General features: G+C 35.1%; 1 protein-coding gene across 1 annotated transcript in view; it reads left to right on the top strand.

The window, feature by feature from the left end:
* Positions 1–10691, top strand: part of Brwd3 (bromodomain and WD repeat domain containing 3) — a 92528-nt gene extending 81837 nt beyond the window's left edge. Inside the window, exons 22-27 of the mRNA XM_051141811.1 lie at positions 238–289; positions 380–532; positions 2964–3127; positions 3499–3596; positions 4491–4649; positions 8746–10691. Of these exons, the coding sequence (XP_050997768.1) occupies positions 238–289; positions 380–532; positions 2964–3127; positions 3499–3596; positions 4491–4649; positions 8746–9503 (1384 nt within the window). The 3' untranslated portion in view covers positions 9504–10691. The remainder of the gene's footprint in view (positions 1–237; positions 290–379; positions 533–2963; positions 3128–3498; positions 3597–4490; positions 4650–8745) is intronic.
* Positions 10692–19976: the final 9285 nt, after the last annotated feature.

Here is a 19976-nt window from a genome sequence, read left to right as displayed (position 1 = left end):
TAGGGAGCACAAGCATGATGATCAGTTAACTTTGACATCAGCTAATGACAATGTACACGACATGTCTGTCATAACTCAGAATCTTGGAAATATGCTGGAATTTGTGGAGTGGAACTATTGAATTATCCCTGAGTAATCTCACCACCTGTCATTAGATTACTTGGCGAGGTAGCATTAGTTCTAGCCAGTGACTTTTGACTTTTCTCTTCTAACTCTTGAAGCTCATATTGGTTTCAGAAACATACAAAAGAATTGGTTTGGGAGTGAGAATAAGTTGATAGACATAAAGGTAGTGCTTGTGTAACTTGGCATCAGTGGGTAATGTAATTCTTTTGTTTTGCAGTTTGAGTATTTAAATGTAACACATTATCATTTGTAGGATTATCAAGATGTTATAGACACACCTATGGACTTCAGCACTGTGAAAGAAACTTTGGAATCAGGAAATTATGATAGTCCTCTGGAATTTTATAAAGATGTTCGCCAAATATTCAGCAACTCCAAAGCTTATACTTCTAATAAAAAGTCAAGGGTATGAAACTAATATTAAATGGGCAGTAATGTATATTAGGCAGTTTTCCTTCCACAGTTTTTAATATTTGTAAACAAGTATATTCTCCCATTTGACACAGTCACTGAAATTTTATTCTCAGTATCTTTTCTGAATTCCGGAGTTTTTCAAGGCATTTGTAAATATATTTTTAGAATAATCATTCCGAAGTTAAGCAGCTTTTTCTTTCTCATCTAACTCCTCTTTATTCTTTAATGATAACTACATCTGCCATAGAAAAGACAATGAAAGAAAGTTAATGATTTAAATACTCAAATCTCCAGTAAATTAATTGATCAATATGAAGGTAGTTGACAATATTAATTTATATGAAATGTTTTAGCTAGTACTTGATATGGATATTCCAGTTACTATCACAAATAGTGAATCCTACTGGGAAGTTACAACTTTATTCATACTCACATAAATATTTCCATATGTATTATAAAAACTGAAAATATCCTGAGAGCAAGAAATAGCTACCATAATATTTATCTTTTGGAGTCATTAGTATCCATTTAACTGTCAAACTAGTCACACGATAGGTGTATATTTACCTATTTCAACTTCTTTATATACAGTAAATTTTCACTAATTATTTTAGGTATAATTTTTGTTCTTCCTGCTTTCATCATAATTTTTATTTCCTTTTTCCCCTTTCATCATAATTTTTAGAGTAATAAGTCTCTGTGGAAAACTTGAAAAAATATTTTTAACCACAAACTTTTATCACATTTTTATTCATAGTTAATATTTAATGTGCTTTATTCTAGGACTACTTAGACCTTCATATACTTTTACAACATTAAGTTTCATATTTTAAGACTTTGTTATATATATATGTAAAATATTTTTATTAATTACTTGAGAATTTCATACAATATATTTTGCACATATTCACTTATTACCCTGTCAAGCCTCCCCTTCCTTCCCACCTAACTTTGAGATTGCTTATTTTTAAAAATTCATTCTTCACCAAGCTAGTTTGTGTTGCCCAGATAGTCTTGCAATTGGGACCTGCTTTGGTATGTAGTCAGCCTACCAGGGGTCACATCATTAAAAACAAAACAAGCAAAAGCTGACTTTCTTGTTCCTACCAGCCAGTAAATGCTCTAGTTCCTCATCTCCTGGTAGGATTACATATTAACTTCCTATGCTGGATTTTGTCTGTCTGGAACTTGTGCATGCTTTCACATTCTCTGTGGGTTCCTATGTGCGTCTGTCCTGCTGTATCTACAGAACAGTTTCCCTGAGCTCATCCACCACCTCTGACTCTTATTCTATCCTCTCTTCCTTGAAGATCCTCGAGCCTTGAGCTGAGATACTAAAGTCTGATTGAGATTGAGCTCTTCTTCTTCTTCTTCTTCTTCTTCTTCTTCTTCTTCTTCTTCTTCTTCTTCTTCTTCTTCTTCTTCTTCTTCCTTCTTCGTTCTTCTTCTTTTCTTCGTTCTTCTTTCTTCTTTCTTCTTCTTTCTCTTCGTCTTCTTCTTTCTTCTTCTTCTGCCGTTCTTCTTCTTCTTCTTCTTCTTCTTCTTCTTCTTCTTCTTCTTCTTCTTCTTCTTCTTCTTCTTCTTCTTCTTCTTCTTCTCACATTGATCAGTTGGAGGATTCTCAGCATTAAGTGCTATTTACTGCAAAGAGAAAGTGTCTCTTATGGGAGTTGATAGATTCTGTGATCCATATTATAACTGTTTAAAATAAAAGCTTTGATAATATTATTTTTATCTTATCATTTCATAGTTTGTTGGGATTTTGTTTGCTTGGTTTATTTTTATTGTTGGTCCTTTGAGGGGGGTTGAGACAGAATTTTTCTATGTAACAGCCCTGGTGCTTTTAGACTCACTTTGTAGACCAGGCTGGCCTGGAACTCACAGAGATCCACCTGCCTCTGACTCCTGAATGCTGGAATTACAGGCATGCATCGCATGTTTTGTTTTTGTACTAGTATCCTGTTGCTAGAAAATTAGAATTAAAAAAAAATAATTTCCCACTCTACACAAATAATGACTACAGTTAATGTCTGTAATATCATTAAGCATGTTTTCATGTCTGAATAGTGCCCTGATGATTTCTTACAAGAGATTCCCAGAGCTAAAATTATTAGCAAAAGGATAGGTATAGCTTTAAATTTTTATGGCACATATTATAATTTGTCTTATAGAATATTACTTCAGTGAAAATTCCCCATTAGAATATATGAGGATCTTTCATAGCGCCAAATATGATGTTTAAAATTTGTTGCATTTTTTTAAAACTAAAAATAACATCCTAATTCCTTAAGAATTTTTCAAGTAGATAGGATGTGTTTTGCATCTGGAAAGATGATGTTCATATTGGTCCAGATATGTTCATACTTTTCTTATAATTAAAGTAATTGCTAGCTAAAACAAGGCTGTGCTTTCCACTTTTTCAGATCTATAGTATGACGCTGCGATTGTCTGCCTTATTTGAAAATCACATTAAGAATATCATCTCTGAATATAAGTCAGCAATCCAAAGTCAGAAGAGGAAGAGGCCAAGATACAGAAAGCGTCTGAGAAGCAGCAGTAGCTCCTTGTCTAGCAGCAGAGCTCCCAGGTACCTCCTGCCCATGCAGCGTTGGATGCTTTCAAGTGCTTTGTGGCTGTTACCTCATTTGTGAAAGTTCATGAATAAATTCAGGAAGTCACAAGAGAGTCAAGAACTCTTGCTCCTGTGTAAAGATTTATATATAAAAAAGTTTATAACCCAAAGCTGTTGTTTATGTGGATTTTACTATGCCTTTACATTTTCATTTTCTTATTTTTATAGTGATTAAAGCTTAATTTTGTCAAACTGCCAATTTTAGGCATTTCACCTGGATTTTAGGTAGTTTCCTTTTTGGTCACCTTAAGAATTTTGTGTCATACTATTTATCACATTGAATTACTAACATAAAAATGTTCATAATTACATTTTTTTATTTATAGTCCAAAAGGGAAACAGAAGCAAATGAAGTTACAGCCTAAAAATGACCAGAATACCTCAGTGTCTTATGCCAGGACTAGTTCTCCTTTTTCTTCTCCCGGTAAATATATCTCTGGTTTTTGTGTTCTATACTTTGGTTCTGGTTAAAGAATATAGAAGTGGTACCACTATTTAGAGTGCAAAGAACAAAAGGTTTGGATTTAGAAAAATTGCATTTTAGTCATTATTCTACTTGCTAGCTCTATGGCCCTCCAGTAGGACATTAGGTAAAGTGGTTTAGTTTTTTTGTTTGTTTGTTCTGTTTGTTTGTTTGTTTGTTTTTTGACTAGGTGGTATTCAAAATCATTTTTTAAACATTATTTTGTGTTTATGAGTGTTTTGCCCACGTGCATGACTGGTACCCAGAGAGGCAAGAAGAGGATGTCTGATGCTCTGGAACTGGAATTACAAATGGTTGTGAGCTGCCATATGGGAGCTGGGAATCCAATGTGAATCCTCTGGAAGAACAGCCAATGGTCTTAAATGTTGAGCCATCTCTCTAACCCCTGACTAGATGAATTGAAATGTCCCTTTGAAATATCTGTAACTGTATGATTTTCACTATATGTCAAAGAATTTGTACAATATGTTTGTTAACATTAAGACTTGAACATTAAATATGTAATGGAATTCGTTCCTTGGGTGGCTTTTTGCCAGTTTGTGTTTGGAAGTTTAGAAATGATGAACTACTTGTTATCTCATTGTCAAATATTCATTTTTACTTTAAAGGTTGGGTCTTAGGGTCTGGCTAAGTAGCCAAGGCAAATCTCAAACTCACTGTCCTCCTTCCTGAGTTTCCAAAAGGCTAGGATTGTAGGTGTCCTACCAGTTCTAAAGCAACTGTTGATTTTGTAATAAAGTAAAATAATAAAGGTAGAGTTTAAAAAGCAGCCTGTATTAACTTTTCTAAGAAAAGATGAAATTGTGTTAACATGGCAATATTTTAAAATGTAAGTTTCAGATGCTGCTGAAGGTGTTTCAGTGTATCTACTTGATGATGAAGGGGATGGGCCATTTTCTCCATCAAGTTTCAGTGGATATAGCAGAAGTGGAAATAGCCATGACCCAGGGAAAGCCAAATCATTTCGCAGTAGAGTCTTACCAGCTAAACAAGGTAGGAAATTGAACCTAGGAGAAGTAACTTACTTTCTTATGATGATGATGCTGAGTCATAAACTGTTATGTTAGGGTTAAGTCAAAAGGAGTTTTATAGCCACAATTAGGAACAGATGTCTAGTAATTGCTGTAAAACAATGTAAAATGAAATGAATAGGAGAAAAACTAAATGAAGAATTCTCCCAAGTGCATAAGAACCGAAGTATCAGGCATATTTAAGATTTTTCATAAATTTAACATGTCAGTAAAAAAGAAAAAGATATATTTTTAAAGGTCTTATTTTTGTGGGATATTCTAGTAACTTTATATAGAAGAAAATAAATTTGGTGCTTACAAGGATGGTTAACCTAATTCATGATCATATATCTCCATCCTGTATGCCAAGGATTTAGTTTCATAAACACTGAAGTGTACTGTTATTATTCAGAAGCTCTTATAAAGGGTCCTGTACACACCCTGAGCATGCTCAAAGAAAATTCTGTGTTCAACTATTTAAAGTTCATAAAAATACTTAATTTGCTTTTAGAAATATATTACTGGAATGCTATTTTAACTTTATATATATTTTACTAGATGTTAATTTTCTTATGAATTGTTTTATAATCACCAAATGACTTAATAGACATTATAAATATATTATTGGTTATATGTTGAAACATGTTATAGTTTATCTGAGCTAAGAGACTGATAAGCAATTGAAACATTACTTTAAATTGTGCTCTTTTATTTCCCATTTTGTAAGTTTGTTTTTTGATTCTGTTGCATTGTTCATACTTATATCACAGACTTCCTCACTTCCCTTCATGGGAAAATTTTATGGACAGAATAGCCTATATATTTTCTGCCTCTTTTTTACAGGATCCCTTCGTCATATATAGCCTACTTTCTGGCCGAGCCACTTTCCAAAAAGCTCTTCTCTCCAAATCATGAGTAATATGGACTGCCCAACCAGTGTTCCTTTTTTAGTACCTAACTTCTTGACCTCAGTGTCAATGGACAGTGTTTACTTCCTTCTGTACAAGCTCTTTGCTGGCTTATAGATTCTACTGATACTCCTATACACTGCTTTTTCTTCAATTTGCATGTTCTGAGTTTTATTTCCGAGTTTTCTATTATTTTTAGGCCACTTGATTTTTTTCGGCTTCTGCAAATAAAGTCTGTTGAGTAAACTAGCCATCATATTTTTTATAAGGCAGAGCCTCACTATGTAGTTCTTAGTTGGCCTAGAACTTACTATGTAGACCAGGTTAGCCACCAGCTCAGAGATCTGACAGTCTCTGCCTCCTGAATGCTGGGATTAAAGGCATGTGCTACCATTCCTCATCTAAACCATTCTTCCTAATGTATCAGCCCGTGCATCTCTTCATTTCACCAGTCTCATTTCCAGTTGCTTCCTAAAAACAAATTTATCTTTGTGTCTCAAACTCATTGTTTTCATTCAACTTAAGTCTCTTTAAATGTGTGATTTCATTGTGTCCTCTAAGTTCACCTCAGGTTCTTTATCTTCCTGACTTAGCCTCCGGAATACTGAAGTTTGAAGCACATACCACTGTGTAAATTACCACTCAGTAATTCTTACTCTCCATTTACCTCTCATATCCACAGAGTTGTAAAGTCTTGTTAATTCTAGAAATCATTTTAAATTTTTATTTGTGAGTGTATATAGATCTTTGTGTCTGTCTGTAAGATTGTGCATGTAAATGCAGTGCCCACAAAGTCCAAAAAACAGCATTGGATTCCCTGGAGCTGGAGATACAGGCAGTTTTGAGTCGTCCATGTGGGTGTTGGGAGCTGAACTCTACAAGAACAGCAAGCCCTCTTCACCATCTCTCTAGTCCCTCTCTAACTCTTCAATCCTGCTGAAATATCATATCTCCTGCTTTTTTGTGATAGTGACTTAGTCTGTAGCTAAGCGTATTAGTCACTCTGACAGCCGTAATGAGATAACAGAGTGAGCTCAGTAAACAAGACTTTTATTTACCCAGAGTTTTGGAGGTTCTAAGTCCAAGGAATCAAGTACACAGAGATTACTATCTGACCAAAACTTTATTTTCCTCAGGGTTATAGAATATCACATTTAAGTTGTGTCCCTCATGGCCATTTGTCTGTGTCTGTGTCTCTGTCTTTCTGTCTCTATCTCTCTTTCTCTCTCTGTGTGTTTGTTTGTTTGTTTGTGTGTGTGTGTCTGTGTGTCTGTCTGTCTATCTGTCTGTCTGTCTCTTGTCTCTGTCTGTCTCTCTGTCTCTGTCTGTCTGTCTGTATCTCTCTTTCTCTCTGTGTGTGTGTGTGTGTGTGTTTGTGTGTGTGTGTGTGTCTTTCTGTCTGTCTGTCTCTGCCCCTACACCTTGGAGTGATACACTGTGTATCTATACTACATAGTATATGGGAGATATATTATGTGTACGTGTGTGTGTGTCTGTGTTTGTGTGTGTATCTTTGTGTGTGTGTGTAGGATGGAGAGATAGAAACTTAGAAACTTCCAAGTTTCTTCTAATACTTAAGACCTCAATTAACTTTCATTACTTTTTACAAGGCTCCAGTCTCCAAATGAAGTCACTTTGGGAGATAGGGCCTCAGCATAAGAATTTTGAAGGCACGTCATTCAGTCCAAATAACTTACTAAATTAATGTTGTATTCCTAATCACCACAAAACCCCAGACTTCTGTTTTACTCTACTGTTTTCTTCCTGTCTTGTTGGCTATTTCTTCCCTATTACTATTGGTGCTTCCCTTATCTTAGAATGTTAAGATAACATAGCTTGCTTTCCCCATCCATTTTCTTTCTCTTTATTTGCTCTCTCTGGACTGCAAGTTTACAGAATTCTATCTCTAGCTCCATAATCTTATGAGGTTCAGCTTGTATACCTACATGATGTTTTCTTTCAGGTATGCTCATGTACATATGCAAATGTATATCGGGAGCTGAACCCAGGGTCTCACGCATGCTAACCATATCTTACCCTTGAGCTATACTCTTGCCCCCTGATTATTTTTTTCATCTCTTTTTTTTTTCTTTTTTAGAATTCTACTGACACCCAAAACTAGAAAACTTTACTTTTTCTTAGCACACTACTCAAACTTGTTCAATCTTTAGTGTTTCCCAACTTAGCAAATATTTCTACCTATTACCCAGTTTCTTAGGCTGTAAAACCTAGGAGATAACACTGTTTTGTTGTTAGTATTTGACATCAGCCCCCCTCAGCAGGTCCCATTGGTTCCACCTTTGAAATAAAAGATTTATTCTGGTTGGCTTTCTAGGAGGGAATGTTCTAATAGATTAGATATCACTTATTGACACCTCATCATGTCTTACCTAGAATACTGACTGCAAAGGGTTTTTTTAGTTGATTTTCAGTTCTATTTAACCACCTTCGACAATCTGTTCTCTGTATAACAGTAGGAACATTTTTAAAATGCTAAACAGATGGTGTCTTTCTCTAGTCATCTATCATTTTATCCTGGTGAAATTGCATTCCCTTAGTTCTATTTCTACAGCTCAAAATTTTTCCCCAGAAATCACTTCATTAATTCCTTATTTAAATGTTACATCCTAAGAAACATCTCCTTGAGCTAAATAGCACCCCCAAACACAGTCAACTATTTTTGCTCTTGTTTTCATTCTTTAGCATTCATCTCTACTTAAATTTGCATTCATTATTTATTGACTTTGTCCTCAGTAGTATGGATTTTGATAGCAAGGACTTTGTCTCCTTCATCACCACATTCAAAATTCTTCCTAATACCTGCGCCATGCTAGTTCATTGCTAAGTATTTCTTAAGTGAATGAATGACAATTGTAATTTATATTTCCCTATAATTCTTCTTAAGTTTAATGCAAAAATTTCTGCCCAGATGAGCTATAATCCTTCAGTATCTTTTTTTTTTTTACTCCAAAAGAAGCAGTGGAAAAAGAATCACAACTTTATTATCTTTCATTTAAAATAGATCTCAGTATCTATTCCAGTACCTTCAATGATTCTATCCAACCAATTTGGAGCACTAGATATTTTTAATAGATTATTTTGATTTTGAATCTCAATGACTATCTTACAATGTCAAGACCTAATTTTTAAAAATCATCCATTTCATTTTAGATCACTCCCTTGATGGGCCTCTTACAAATGGTGATGGCAGAGAACCCCGAACAGGGACCAAAAGAAAACTGCTCAGTGCATCAGAAGAAGACGAAAGCATGGGAGGAGAAGAAAAAGAGATGAAAGAAACAAAAGAAAAAGCACATTTATCCTCCTCAGAGAGTGGAGAGTTAGGATCCAGTTTAAGTTCAGAAAGTACCTGTGGCTCTGACTCTGACTCTGAATCTACTTCCAGAACAGATCAAGATTATGTAGATGGAGATCATGACTATAGCAAATTCATACAAACCAGACCTAAACGAAAACTCAGAAAACAACACACCAATGGAAAAAGAAACTGGAAGATGAGAGGCACAGGAGGAAGAGGCAGATGGGGAAGATGGGGTAGATGGAGTAGAGGAGGCAGAGGAAGAGGTGGCAGGGGACGAGGAGGAGGTCGAGGAAGAGGTGGAGCTGGGGGGAGAGGGAGAGGACGAGGGAGAGGAGGAAGAGGTGCCTCTAGAGGAGCCACCAGAGCCAAACGATCACGTGTTGCAGATGATGAATTTGATACGATGTTTTCAGGACGTTTCAGTAGACTTCCTCGAATTAAAACAAGAAACCAAGGCAGGAGGACTGTTTTATATAATGATGATTCAGATAATGACAATTTTGTGTCCACTGAGGATCCTCTGAATCTTGGAACATCCAGATCAGGCAGAGTACGTAAAATGACAGAAAAAGCCAGGGTTAGCCATCTCATGGGATGGAATTATTAACAGTTAAAGAATTTAGAGTAATTTTTAAAAATAAAATCAATGGCCTTCTACTGCAGGGAATTTACCAGAAAATCTACAAAGCAAGTTGTGTGGGGACTTCTGCTTCCTTTCACATTGGTGCTTTTCCATAATGCCAGTATACATTTGTTTCAAGACTTTTAATCTCCACACTTCATTTGTTCAAACAAGCCTTACTCATTAGGCCTTAAATTAAAACAAATTACGCCCACACATATACATGTGTGCACAAACACATGCACGCGCACACATGCACACACACACACACACACACACACACACACACAAACATACAAACACACACACACACACCACAGACACACTACAGATTTACTACATGAAAGGAGCGTTCAGCTTCTTAAGCGTAGCATGACATTTTTATCTCAATAAGATATCCCTCTTTGCTTTTGTATCACAGAAGTATAGCACCTTCTTACAGAGTTTTATATAGTTTGTTTTTGCCATTTTGATTCCTATACCCAGTAATAATAACTTTTGCACAATACACCAATCCTAAAGGCAGCTATTAAATGTTTACAGTTTCTATATTGTAAGAACGATCTGGATTATTTTACTCTTCCCAGGCCAAACTTTCATGAACTGTACTGAACTGAAGTATATATTTATACTGCAGTTTTGGGGTGGGGTGGGGGGTATCTTGATATGCTTTTCATTGATTTGCTTAATTCACGTTTAAGGTGAGAAAGGGTTGGTGCCTTGTAAATATGTAGCAAATCTTTGTGGTGTGTCCTGATGTGTGCATTAACTTTATTAAAAGAGAATACTTGAGGTATCAATCTAGACAAGGTGCCAAATGCAAAAGTTTCTTGCATCCATTTTTCTTTTTCTGATATATTTTATTGCATTAATAGAACTTGTGTAGCTTAAAAGTAACTTAAACATTTGAAAAACAAATCCTCATCCGCAAAGAATAACTTCTTTGAACAGTAGCTCAGCTACCTCTATTAACTACAACTACTGGAAATGCTAAGGAAGATAGATGCTGTTACTCATTACTAAGGAGAACTAGAACAAGCTTGGTAGGGATGAATACTCCTAAGTTATAAGCTGAGAATTTTCAATAATCATTGGCTCTCAAATTAATAGTTGTAATTTACAAGATTTCCTAAGTATTATATGCTCTAGGCCTTTGTAGAACATATTTGTGTAAGTAGACGTGGTCTACTGCTTATATATATATATATCTGCTACCACTTAACAGCTGTGAGTTACTGGTTTTCATTTGAATCTTAAAAGGTATCAACGCACCTAACTTGAGTTGGAATATTTTGGATAGCTAATACTTGGAATCAACTTTAATGGGTTCTTCTAGTCTCATTCCAAAGGGTTCTTCTGTTCTAGACTTCAAGAAAAGGGCCTCATTGCACTGCAAACAGATATTTTGAATCATTATTTTATAGTTGAAAAACTCTTTAAAATCATTTATGGTCTTGTTTACAGCAATAGAGTGCACGTGGTTCCATAAGTGAGCTTCAGTTCCAAGATCAATTTTATTCCTCAAATTTGAGATAGCAGATTTACTACTTTGTTACATACATCCTTGAAGTAGAGGGGGAATAACAATTGATCTCTGTTTTTTGTAACAGCAGTCTTGTTGCACTTAGATCAGACGTGTGCGATAAAGCATTTTCTTAATATATGCCTGGTGGTCCAGGGTATTTCTTAAGCTGACGTGTTTGTCTCATGCTTTCAATCATTTCATGCATCTGAAAATCTGTTACATGCAGAGGAAGGAGTACACACATAACTTTGCTTTTTGGTGGGGTTGGGAGTTTATTCTTGAACTAATACCCTTAAGCAATTTTCACTTGCAGTAGAAATGATGTTCAGGCTTTAAGAAAGTATAATGAACTGTTGATGGCACTAATGTCTGTTGCTGGAGAGCAGACCAAGCTGATACTTTTGTTGTTGTTGTTGTTGTTGATTTTCTTCACTATACCAAAACGATTTCTGGTTATAACTCAGCTGCCATTTTAACCATAGTTATACATTCAAAATGTTCCCATTTGAGAGTCTATATTTGATTTTCACTAAAATATACTATTTCAGTTATTCATCTCTTGGGCATTTTGACTAAATTGTGCCTGTGTTTTCCTGGAGTCAATAACATTTTGTCCTACCACAATCAACATAATATAGTTGCTTAAATTCCTGGATATACCCAAATATGTATCATGTGTACCATTTTAGTGTGAAATTTTGGTTGACATTCTTCTATGAAGAGCTGACCTCTTGAAAGGTAGAAGAATTACCATTTGTGTGGTGGTAGCTGTCTGGAGATTTATTTATAATTTATTTTGAAAAATAAAAATGCCACATTTATTCCCCAAATGTCAAGATTTTCTAGGCTTACATAATTAGAATAAGGCTAAAGACATTTTTAAGCATATTTTATATGTAGTGAAATACTGTGAAATACTAGTGAACAGCATTTTGCTGTGACATTGATTTCAGTTATTAGAATTTAAAGAGTTAGTCACCAGGGTATGTTACGTGAACATAGTTATCATTTATTATAAAACAAACAGATAATTTTCTGTTTGCATGCAAATTATTTTCATAAGTATGAAAATAAAAGTCTGGGAAATAATATTTTACTTTTTTAAATCTGGACTTCCCCCCTTTCCCCAATTTATATTTTAGTTTTTTTTAACACCACTCCCTGAAAATGTGTCATAACTTGTATAATATTGAATACTTTAGCATTTCAGTTTTGTAGAGATCTTTTAAACCTAAATAAGATCTGGGTTCAGCCATAGCAAAGAAAGTAGGGAGTAAGTTAAGAATTCTGCAAATGAAGACCATTGTTCTATTTAGGCCCATGAGAGCACACACATGAATAAGTTTAATCCTATGCTATATCTGAATAGTCAGTAAGCTATAGTATTTCTCATGAATGCTAATGTTCTGATTCCAAGCTTTATGATCTTAGCATGTGTATATGTTTATAAAATTGAATCATGTGTTTCTTCTCTGGCTTTCTGTATGTGTTTCATCTAGCAATAGGATGCTCTCCAAAACATTTACAAACCTACTAGCCTAATAACTAAATTTGTTTTTGTATAAGTTTTGTGTACTTGTATGTATGTAGCTTTTTTCAGTTTGACATACCTTATCCCAGACATTAAAAAAGAGAATATTTTATATGGCGGACACTGTCTACCAATTATTTGCCTCTTTAGAGCTCAGCCTGTGCATTTATTAATGCTTAATCATCCATGTCATTATGTCTTCTAGATAGCCAATTCTGGTTTTGTCATATAACTGTCTCTCTAGTCTTTTAATTTAATTTGGCCTCTTATTTGTTTATTTTTCTTCCCTCCCCAGAAATCAGGCTTCTTCTAGAATTCTTTGATATAGTGCTTTGTTTCACCCAGATGCAAAGCAACTGAGTAAAATTCCTGTCTCCTACACAATTGAGTTCTCATACACCTAAATTAGCTTTCAGATATTTTAAAGTAGAGTGATTTATGTTTTGTTTTTGTTTTAATCATGTAGATTGTCATCAGACAATATGGTGATTAAAAGAGAATGAGGTGAATACCACTTCTGACTTTTTAATAAGACTTTTTTGAACATTTTTCAAAATTTTAAGTTTGAGGTAATGATACACACCTTAATATATATGGAATCATTTTATGCACATTTACCAACTGGTACTTATCTTTAAGGCTGAATTTTCATGCCCTTAAAAAAGGAGTCTTAAAACGTGATTTTCACTACACTTTGATGCCCAGGCTTTTAAGCAATTACAATAACATTTGAAAATCTGAAATTAATAGTTCTGGGGAAAGGAATAGGACTTTTGATATTTAAAGTTCTTTATTTTAAATGTTAACCACATTCCCCAACATCTTTGTGGCATGCAAGGTTTTACAAATGTTACTGAGAATATCCTAAGATCATTTTTGAAGCTTGTTTTTAAAATTCACAGTGAAATCTTTGCATGTTGTTTTTACTTTACATCTCTTAGCAAAGTTTCTTCACCAAGTGTTAATTTACCACATTTACAAAGTTTGGGTTAAAATCCAATATAAAAATAAATGTTTTCATGGTGCTGTATTTTGTGGAACATGGATAGCACTCAGGTTTCTTGATATTTATTCATTCATATAGTCCTCTGATCCTTGAGTCTGTCTTTTTTTTTTTTGTCTTTCCTCTCATGCTTGCTGTTTTATCTCCACTTCTCTTTTGCAGTGAAGGCTGCACTTCACATAGCATACTTCAACCAGACTGCAAATTTCTGATTCGTTCTTGAGAGAAATAAAATAGAAAGGTCCTGCAGTTTAGAATTAAGTTGTGTTTATTTATATGTATGCCCATTTCTTATTCTTATATCTATCTTAATTAAATCTAGAATATGGGACTTAGACATATAAAAGCATGGTAATTTTCTAAAAAAAGTTATTGATACATATTGAGATCACCATTTGTAGTTTACTTTTTAAATCCCATATTGAAATATATAGAAACCCAGTTGGAAAACGTGTTTTTGCATATGTCACCAAATATACATTAGACAGTACTACAAATGTTAATTCTTTAAACAATACTGTGGTGATGGCAATCAGTAATTTATTTCTTTGTTCTGTAACTTATCATCCCTGTCTTTTGTAATCCTTTACACAGTATTAACAAAACTGTACTTTACATTTGTTCTTAGTGTCCATAAATTTTAAGATGGAAAAACATTCAGTTAATAGTTGATGTGATGTTGTATATGGACAGAATGTCCATTGAACTAAAATTCAGTGGGGGAAAAAGTAAACAAAGTTGGCTTGGCTTATAAAAGATGTTTTGTTTGGCAGTTGTTGGTCATTATAAGCAATTACCTTCAAAGACAAAAAAAAAAAAATACTGGACAATTTGTTGCCATTCTTTATGGGATGTTTACAATAAAATTCCAAGTTGTTTGGAATCAGTTGCACTCTTGCTGCTTTATGCCTTAATCCATATTAGAGTAAATTAACAAGATGAAAGAATTATAGAAATATGATTAACCTTTCTACTATCCAGCTTTATAGATTGTATTGTGTAATCCCTGGGTCTTCTTTGCCATAAGAGATTTTATTACTATCATTTTTTTAATCTCGGAAACTGAGTTGCTTCCTATGGGAAAAAAGATATTTTCTATTATTTCTAATATTGTTTGGATCACATTTAGGTAATCAATATGATGTCAACACTTTAAAATGTGGGCTGCTTGATGCCTTAAGTGGCAATCCCTCTCCCTCCAAGCACTCATTGGCTCTTTGTTCTGCAGAGCTTCTTGAAATGGATAGATTTCTAATTTATTTATTGTTAAATTTTAACAGCTGAGCTATGGATACCTGGTATTTCTTATTTGGCCTTAAATTGCCTGTCGGTTTTGAATTTAAAATAAATGGTGCTATCATTGAATGTAAATGTAGGAGGGAGAGAGATGAAGTGAGACAGGATCTGAATGTTTTTACCAAGAACACTCATACTTGGCCTTAAATCTATACCCACAAGTTTTCTCCCAGTGTCAAGAATTCCACTGAGTTCAAGATAAATAAGCTGGCTAAAGACTGGTCTACATCTTTTGTATGGAGGTTGTCTGTTTTGTGTTTTTAGAATTAAATCAAAAGACTCTTCAAATAGGTCACCTCATTTCTGGCATTGGATCCATTGACTGACAGCCGAATTTTCACAATTCCCAGATTGATGTCTGGGGAGATTTATTATTTTTGTTTAGCTGTTTGATTGCTTTAAAATACCCCCTTTTATGATGTAAATATGTTACATTAAAGGTTCTTTGTTAGCAGGCTTTGTTTTTTTGTTTTTGTTTTTTGTTTTTGTTGTTGTTGTTGTTTTTTACTTTACCCCTAGATTTCTTAAATAGAAAAATTAAAGAATTTTTATGACAAAACTTTATTAAATTATTCAGAAGATTGTCTCATTGAGAAAATCAAGGAAAAAAGTGCCCTTTGCCCTCTTCTTAAAGCTACTTTCCAAAAATGCACAAAAGCATCTGAAACTAATACATTGATCTTGTGGGTTAATTGTTAAATGAGATTTTTGGTGCTATATTTAAGCTCATTTACTTCATTTACTGTCTCAAGTTTTTTTTTATATAAGTACTTAAGGCATTTTTATGATGCATAATGCTGGTAGACCAAATATAACATTGAGTAAAATAAATTTTATATGGTGTTATTTCCCCTGAAATTTGGAATGACATTTTTCTTGTTTTGTAACTTTTTCTTAACCTTTCCTTTGCCATCTGTAGTAACTGACTTAGTAAAGTTACTTCTCACCAGAATATAAGCATCTAGTAGCTAATTTTAGCAAAATTGTTAGCATACTAATCTTTCAACATATACTGAGGACTTTCAAAACTCTGTGATGCTAACATGCTTTCATTAATTTGTACAATTCTGCTTAATAACATGCCTCTTCAGTGCCCTAGAGTTTCCAACGTTATAAAGTTTCTCGCAAACATTTTAAGAAATAAAAACATTTCAAATCACTTAACACAGGCTACTAATATTAATTGATAATGTATTTTATTCATTCGTAGCGGCGTTTTGTGGTTCATTTTTGTCCTTTTGAAATTCTAACTAGAATTTGTATAATAGCATATAATTTGTACTAGGAATTTTGTGTACTCTGTTAAGTACTTTAAGAAAGGTTACTTATAAGGTGTTTCTAGTTTGTCATTTTACAAAATGTCATTTTGAGAGAAATATGCCTCCCAAATTGTATAATAGACATCTTAACAGGATATTTTGTTACTCTTGGGTGTTGTTCATTTAAAATGGCAGTAATTATGTGCTGATACTTCTGGATTGTTTCCATATGTTAAGTTTTAATTTATAAACTAGAGCCAGCCTTGTATACAGAAAGCATAACTGTTATTTGATCTAGTCTGACCTCTTAAGAATTCTTGCCCTTGACAGTTTTAGTTACTAAATCTTTTATCACATATTCCAATTCTTCTACTCAGAATTGTCAGGGACAAATGACATTCTTTCTCCAGAGTTGTATGATGGTTTTCTTCCTATATAATATTTACTAGCAGGCATGTGTTCCTCCCTAGGGTTGTTCATCTGTACTTTTTGTGTTTTAAACACTGTATTTTTTTTTTTCAACGAGATTTAGAGTTTACAAAATTTATTCCTCAAATATAGTCTTAATCACCAGAAGGACTATCTGTCAACTCCCATTTTTTTTCAAGTGAGGAAAATGAATTTCAGTAAAATCAAGTAATTTGCCTAGGGATATGTAGCCAGTAAGTAGATCAAAAACCTTTGATTCATCCTGTCAGGCAGTGGTGGTGCATTCAGGCAACACTCACTAGCTTGGTTAGAGGGGGATCTCCTGAGTTCCAGGATGAAAAACCAAAAAGAAAAAAAAAAAGAAAAAGAAAAAGAAAAAGGAAGAAAGAAAGAAAGAAATCAAGCAAGCTAATAAACGCGATTCATCTAGGAAACCTATATCTAGTTTTTTTGTTTGTTTTTAAGTTCCGTTGGCTTCCTAACTATGAAATAGGCTCCTAGCTTATGCGTGTAAGTGTAACCTAAAGAGAACTTCTCTGCTTCTGTCTCATCCCCCCCCCCCCAATTTTAGTGTATGTGCTGCCAAAGAGAGCATATGGTCATAGTTTTAATAAGATGTTCACTGAGCTGTGTCTTCAAGCCTTTTTCTACTGTGCGGACATGGTGAGGTGATTTTAGGATCTGACACCATATATAAAGTGAGTCATGAGATTGTTACCCATACTTTGGATGCTGCTGTGTCCACGCTGTTATTAAGCTGTTGAGAGCTATGCCTGGAGTGATTCTTTCATCATGACATACTACTGTATGGTTGTCTTTTCTCCACTCCTTGTTTACTAGAGGGAGCACACCTAGCCAGTGTCATTTCATCGTGCTATAAAATGGTCTGGCAGGGTTAGCAGAAAAGGAGTAATAAGCCACATGGGTTCAGGTTGAAGGTTCTTTTCTCTATAAAATGAGAAAAGCTGGGTAGGTAAAGCTGACTTATTTGGAGCTGTGGTAAATATGGATACTAAATTCAGAGAAGTTGTGTGCTCAGGGAGAGAAAGAACAGTAGAGGAAATGTGAAAAAGACATTGGGCTCTAAAAGCCAGGTTGTAATAAGTAGTAGTGCACACTCATAGTTTAGTAATGGACTGGTGTTGGAAGAGAGAGCATGAAATCAAAGGACCCACATGAGGACCAAGTTGCTCATTGGCTACATCTGAGCAGGGGCCTAGGTTCAGTCCATGCATGGTCCTTGGTGCTTCCGTCTCAGCAAGCCCCTCTGGGCCCTGCTTAGTTGGTTCTTAGCCTTCCTAATACTCGGACCATTTAATAAAGTTCCTCATGTTGTGGTGACTCCCCAACCATGTAATTATTTTTGTTGCTACTTTATAACTAATTTTGCTACTGTTACAAATCATAATATAAATATGTGATATGCAGGATATTTGCTATGAGACTCACAAAGGGGTCGCTAGGCACAGGTTGAGAACCATTGCCTTAGAGTTTGACACCATAAAGAATTAACTTGGAAATTAGATCCTAACACTCTGTAACCTAAGTGCCTGCAGCAGCACATTCTCTGTACCCAAGATTAACTTCATGCACATTAGTGGGGCTACAGTTTACTGTAGATAGCTTTCCTGTCTTAAAATTTAACAGTGGGGCTATTAATATTTTTTTATTATTGCAGTCCTTTCTCACTGACTACATCAGAAGCCAAAGTGTTTTTAATATATTTTATTAATTTATTCATATTACATCTAAATTATTATCTCATCCCTTGTATCCTCCCATTCCTCCCTCCTGTTTTCCCCTTACTCCCCTCCCCTATGACTGTGACTGAGGGGGACCTCTTCCCCCTGTATATGCTCATAGGATATCAAGTCTCTTCTTGGTAGCCTGCTATCTTTCCTCTGAGTGCCACCAGACCTCTCCATCCAGGGCACGTGGTCAAATATGGGGCACCAGAGTTTGTGTGATCTAGCCAATGGAAAGGGCATTCTCCAAAATTGAGTGGAAAGTGAGGTCTGACTTTCACACCAAAGTATTTTTTAAACTTCTCTATTATGAGAAATTTACCTCTAAATAAGTAACGATCATGAAAAACATTTCCATTTTTACTAGTCAATTTATTTTAAGGATACTAAGTTTAATGTATGAAAATCTGTAAAGTTTTAAAGTCTGTATGAATACAAATGTGTGCACAAATAAATGCTCAAGAAAGTGTAGGTTTTGTAGAGAAATTACTTAAATTATTAAGATTGTGTATACAAGTGTGCTTTACACTATATACACTAAATACCAGTTCTTGTTTCCCTCCATGCTGTATGTACTTTTGCCAATGCAAACCTGAACCTTCTTTTTTTTCATCTAATAGGTTATGTGAGTTTAAAAATTAATTTATTTACTTATTCACTTTACATCCCAGTCATAGCTCCCTCTCTCCTCGGGGCTCTTCCCTCCCTCTCCTTTCCCCCTACACCCCCTCCCCTACCACCTAGAAAAGGGGAGCCCCACGTAACCCACCCACCCCAGCACATCAAGTCACATCAGGACTGAGCAAATCCTCTTCCTCAGCAATGATCAAAAAGAAGCCAACAGAAAGAGGTTCCACAAAGCAATGGATTGGAACATGCTGAGACTCATAGCAAAACATTGGGTGGTGCATAGGCAGCCTTATGGAAGTGGGGGGAGGGGAATAGAAGGGCCTGGAGGGAACAGGAGCTCCACAAGAAGACCAAACAGAGCCAATTAACCTGGGCTGAAGGGGCTTGCAGAAACTGAAGCACCAACCAAGGACTGTGCGTGGACTGGACCTGGGCCTACTACACATATGTACCCGATGGGCAGCTTAGTCCTCATGTGAGTCCTCTAGTAAGAGGAGCCTGGGCTGTCTCTGACAAGGACTCTGTTGCATGCTTTTCAGATAAAAGTTTCTAGAAAATGCAAAGATTCCCTGGACTTAACGATTTTTCCCTCTTGTGCTATCTCAGATTTTTTCTCAGTATTTAATCTCCCCCCAGTTCTTATAACCTCATATGTAAAAATTTGACCCCCAAATCCAAACTGTCCAAGACAAATGATTGTCATTAAGAAAACATTACCTTTTCTCTTTTTATATAAGATTCTTTGGAATCCTTACAATGGCTTTTTCCTATTTAACACTGGCCAGTGGTGGTGATTGGTAAGAGTCTGACTAGGCTTTTAGATAAAGTAAATTGAACCTAGGGTTTTGAGATGGCTCAGGGTTAAGGCCCTGGCTGTTCTTCCAGAGGTCCTGAGTTTTATACCGCTCAGTGGCTCAAGACAATCTATAAAGAGATCCGATGCTCTATTCTGGCAGGTAAGTGTACATGTAGACAGAGCATTCAACATTAAAAAAAAAAAGTAGATTGAACCCCCAAATTTCATAACACTTCTGGCCACA

Source organism: Acomys russatus, chromosome X, assembly GCF_903995435.1.
Source record: "Acomys russatus chromosome X, mAcoRus1.1, whole genome shotgun sequence".
Taxonomy (NCBI): domain Eukaryota; kingdom Metazoa; phylum Chordata; class Mammalia; order Rodentia; family Muridae; genus Acomys; species Acomys russatus.
Note: the sequence above shows the minus strand (reverse complement) of the source record. Positions and strands in the feature narration are given on the sequence as shown.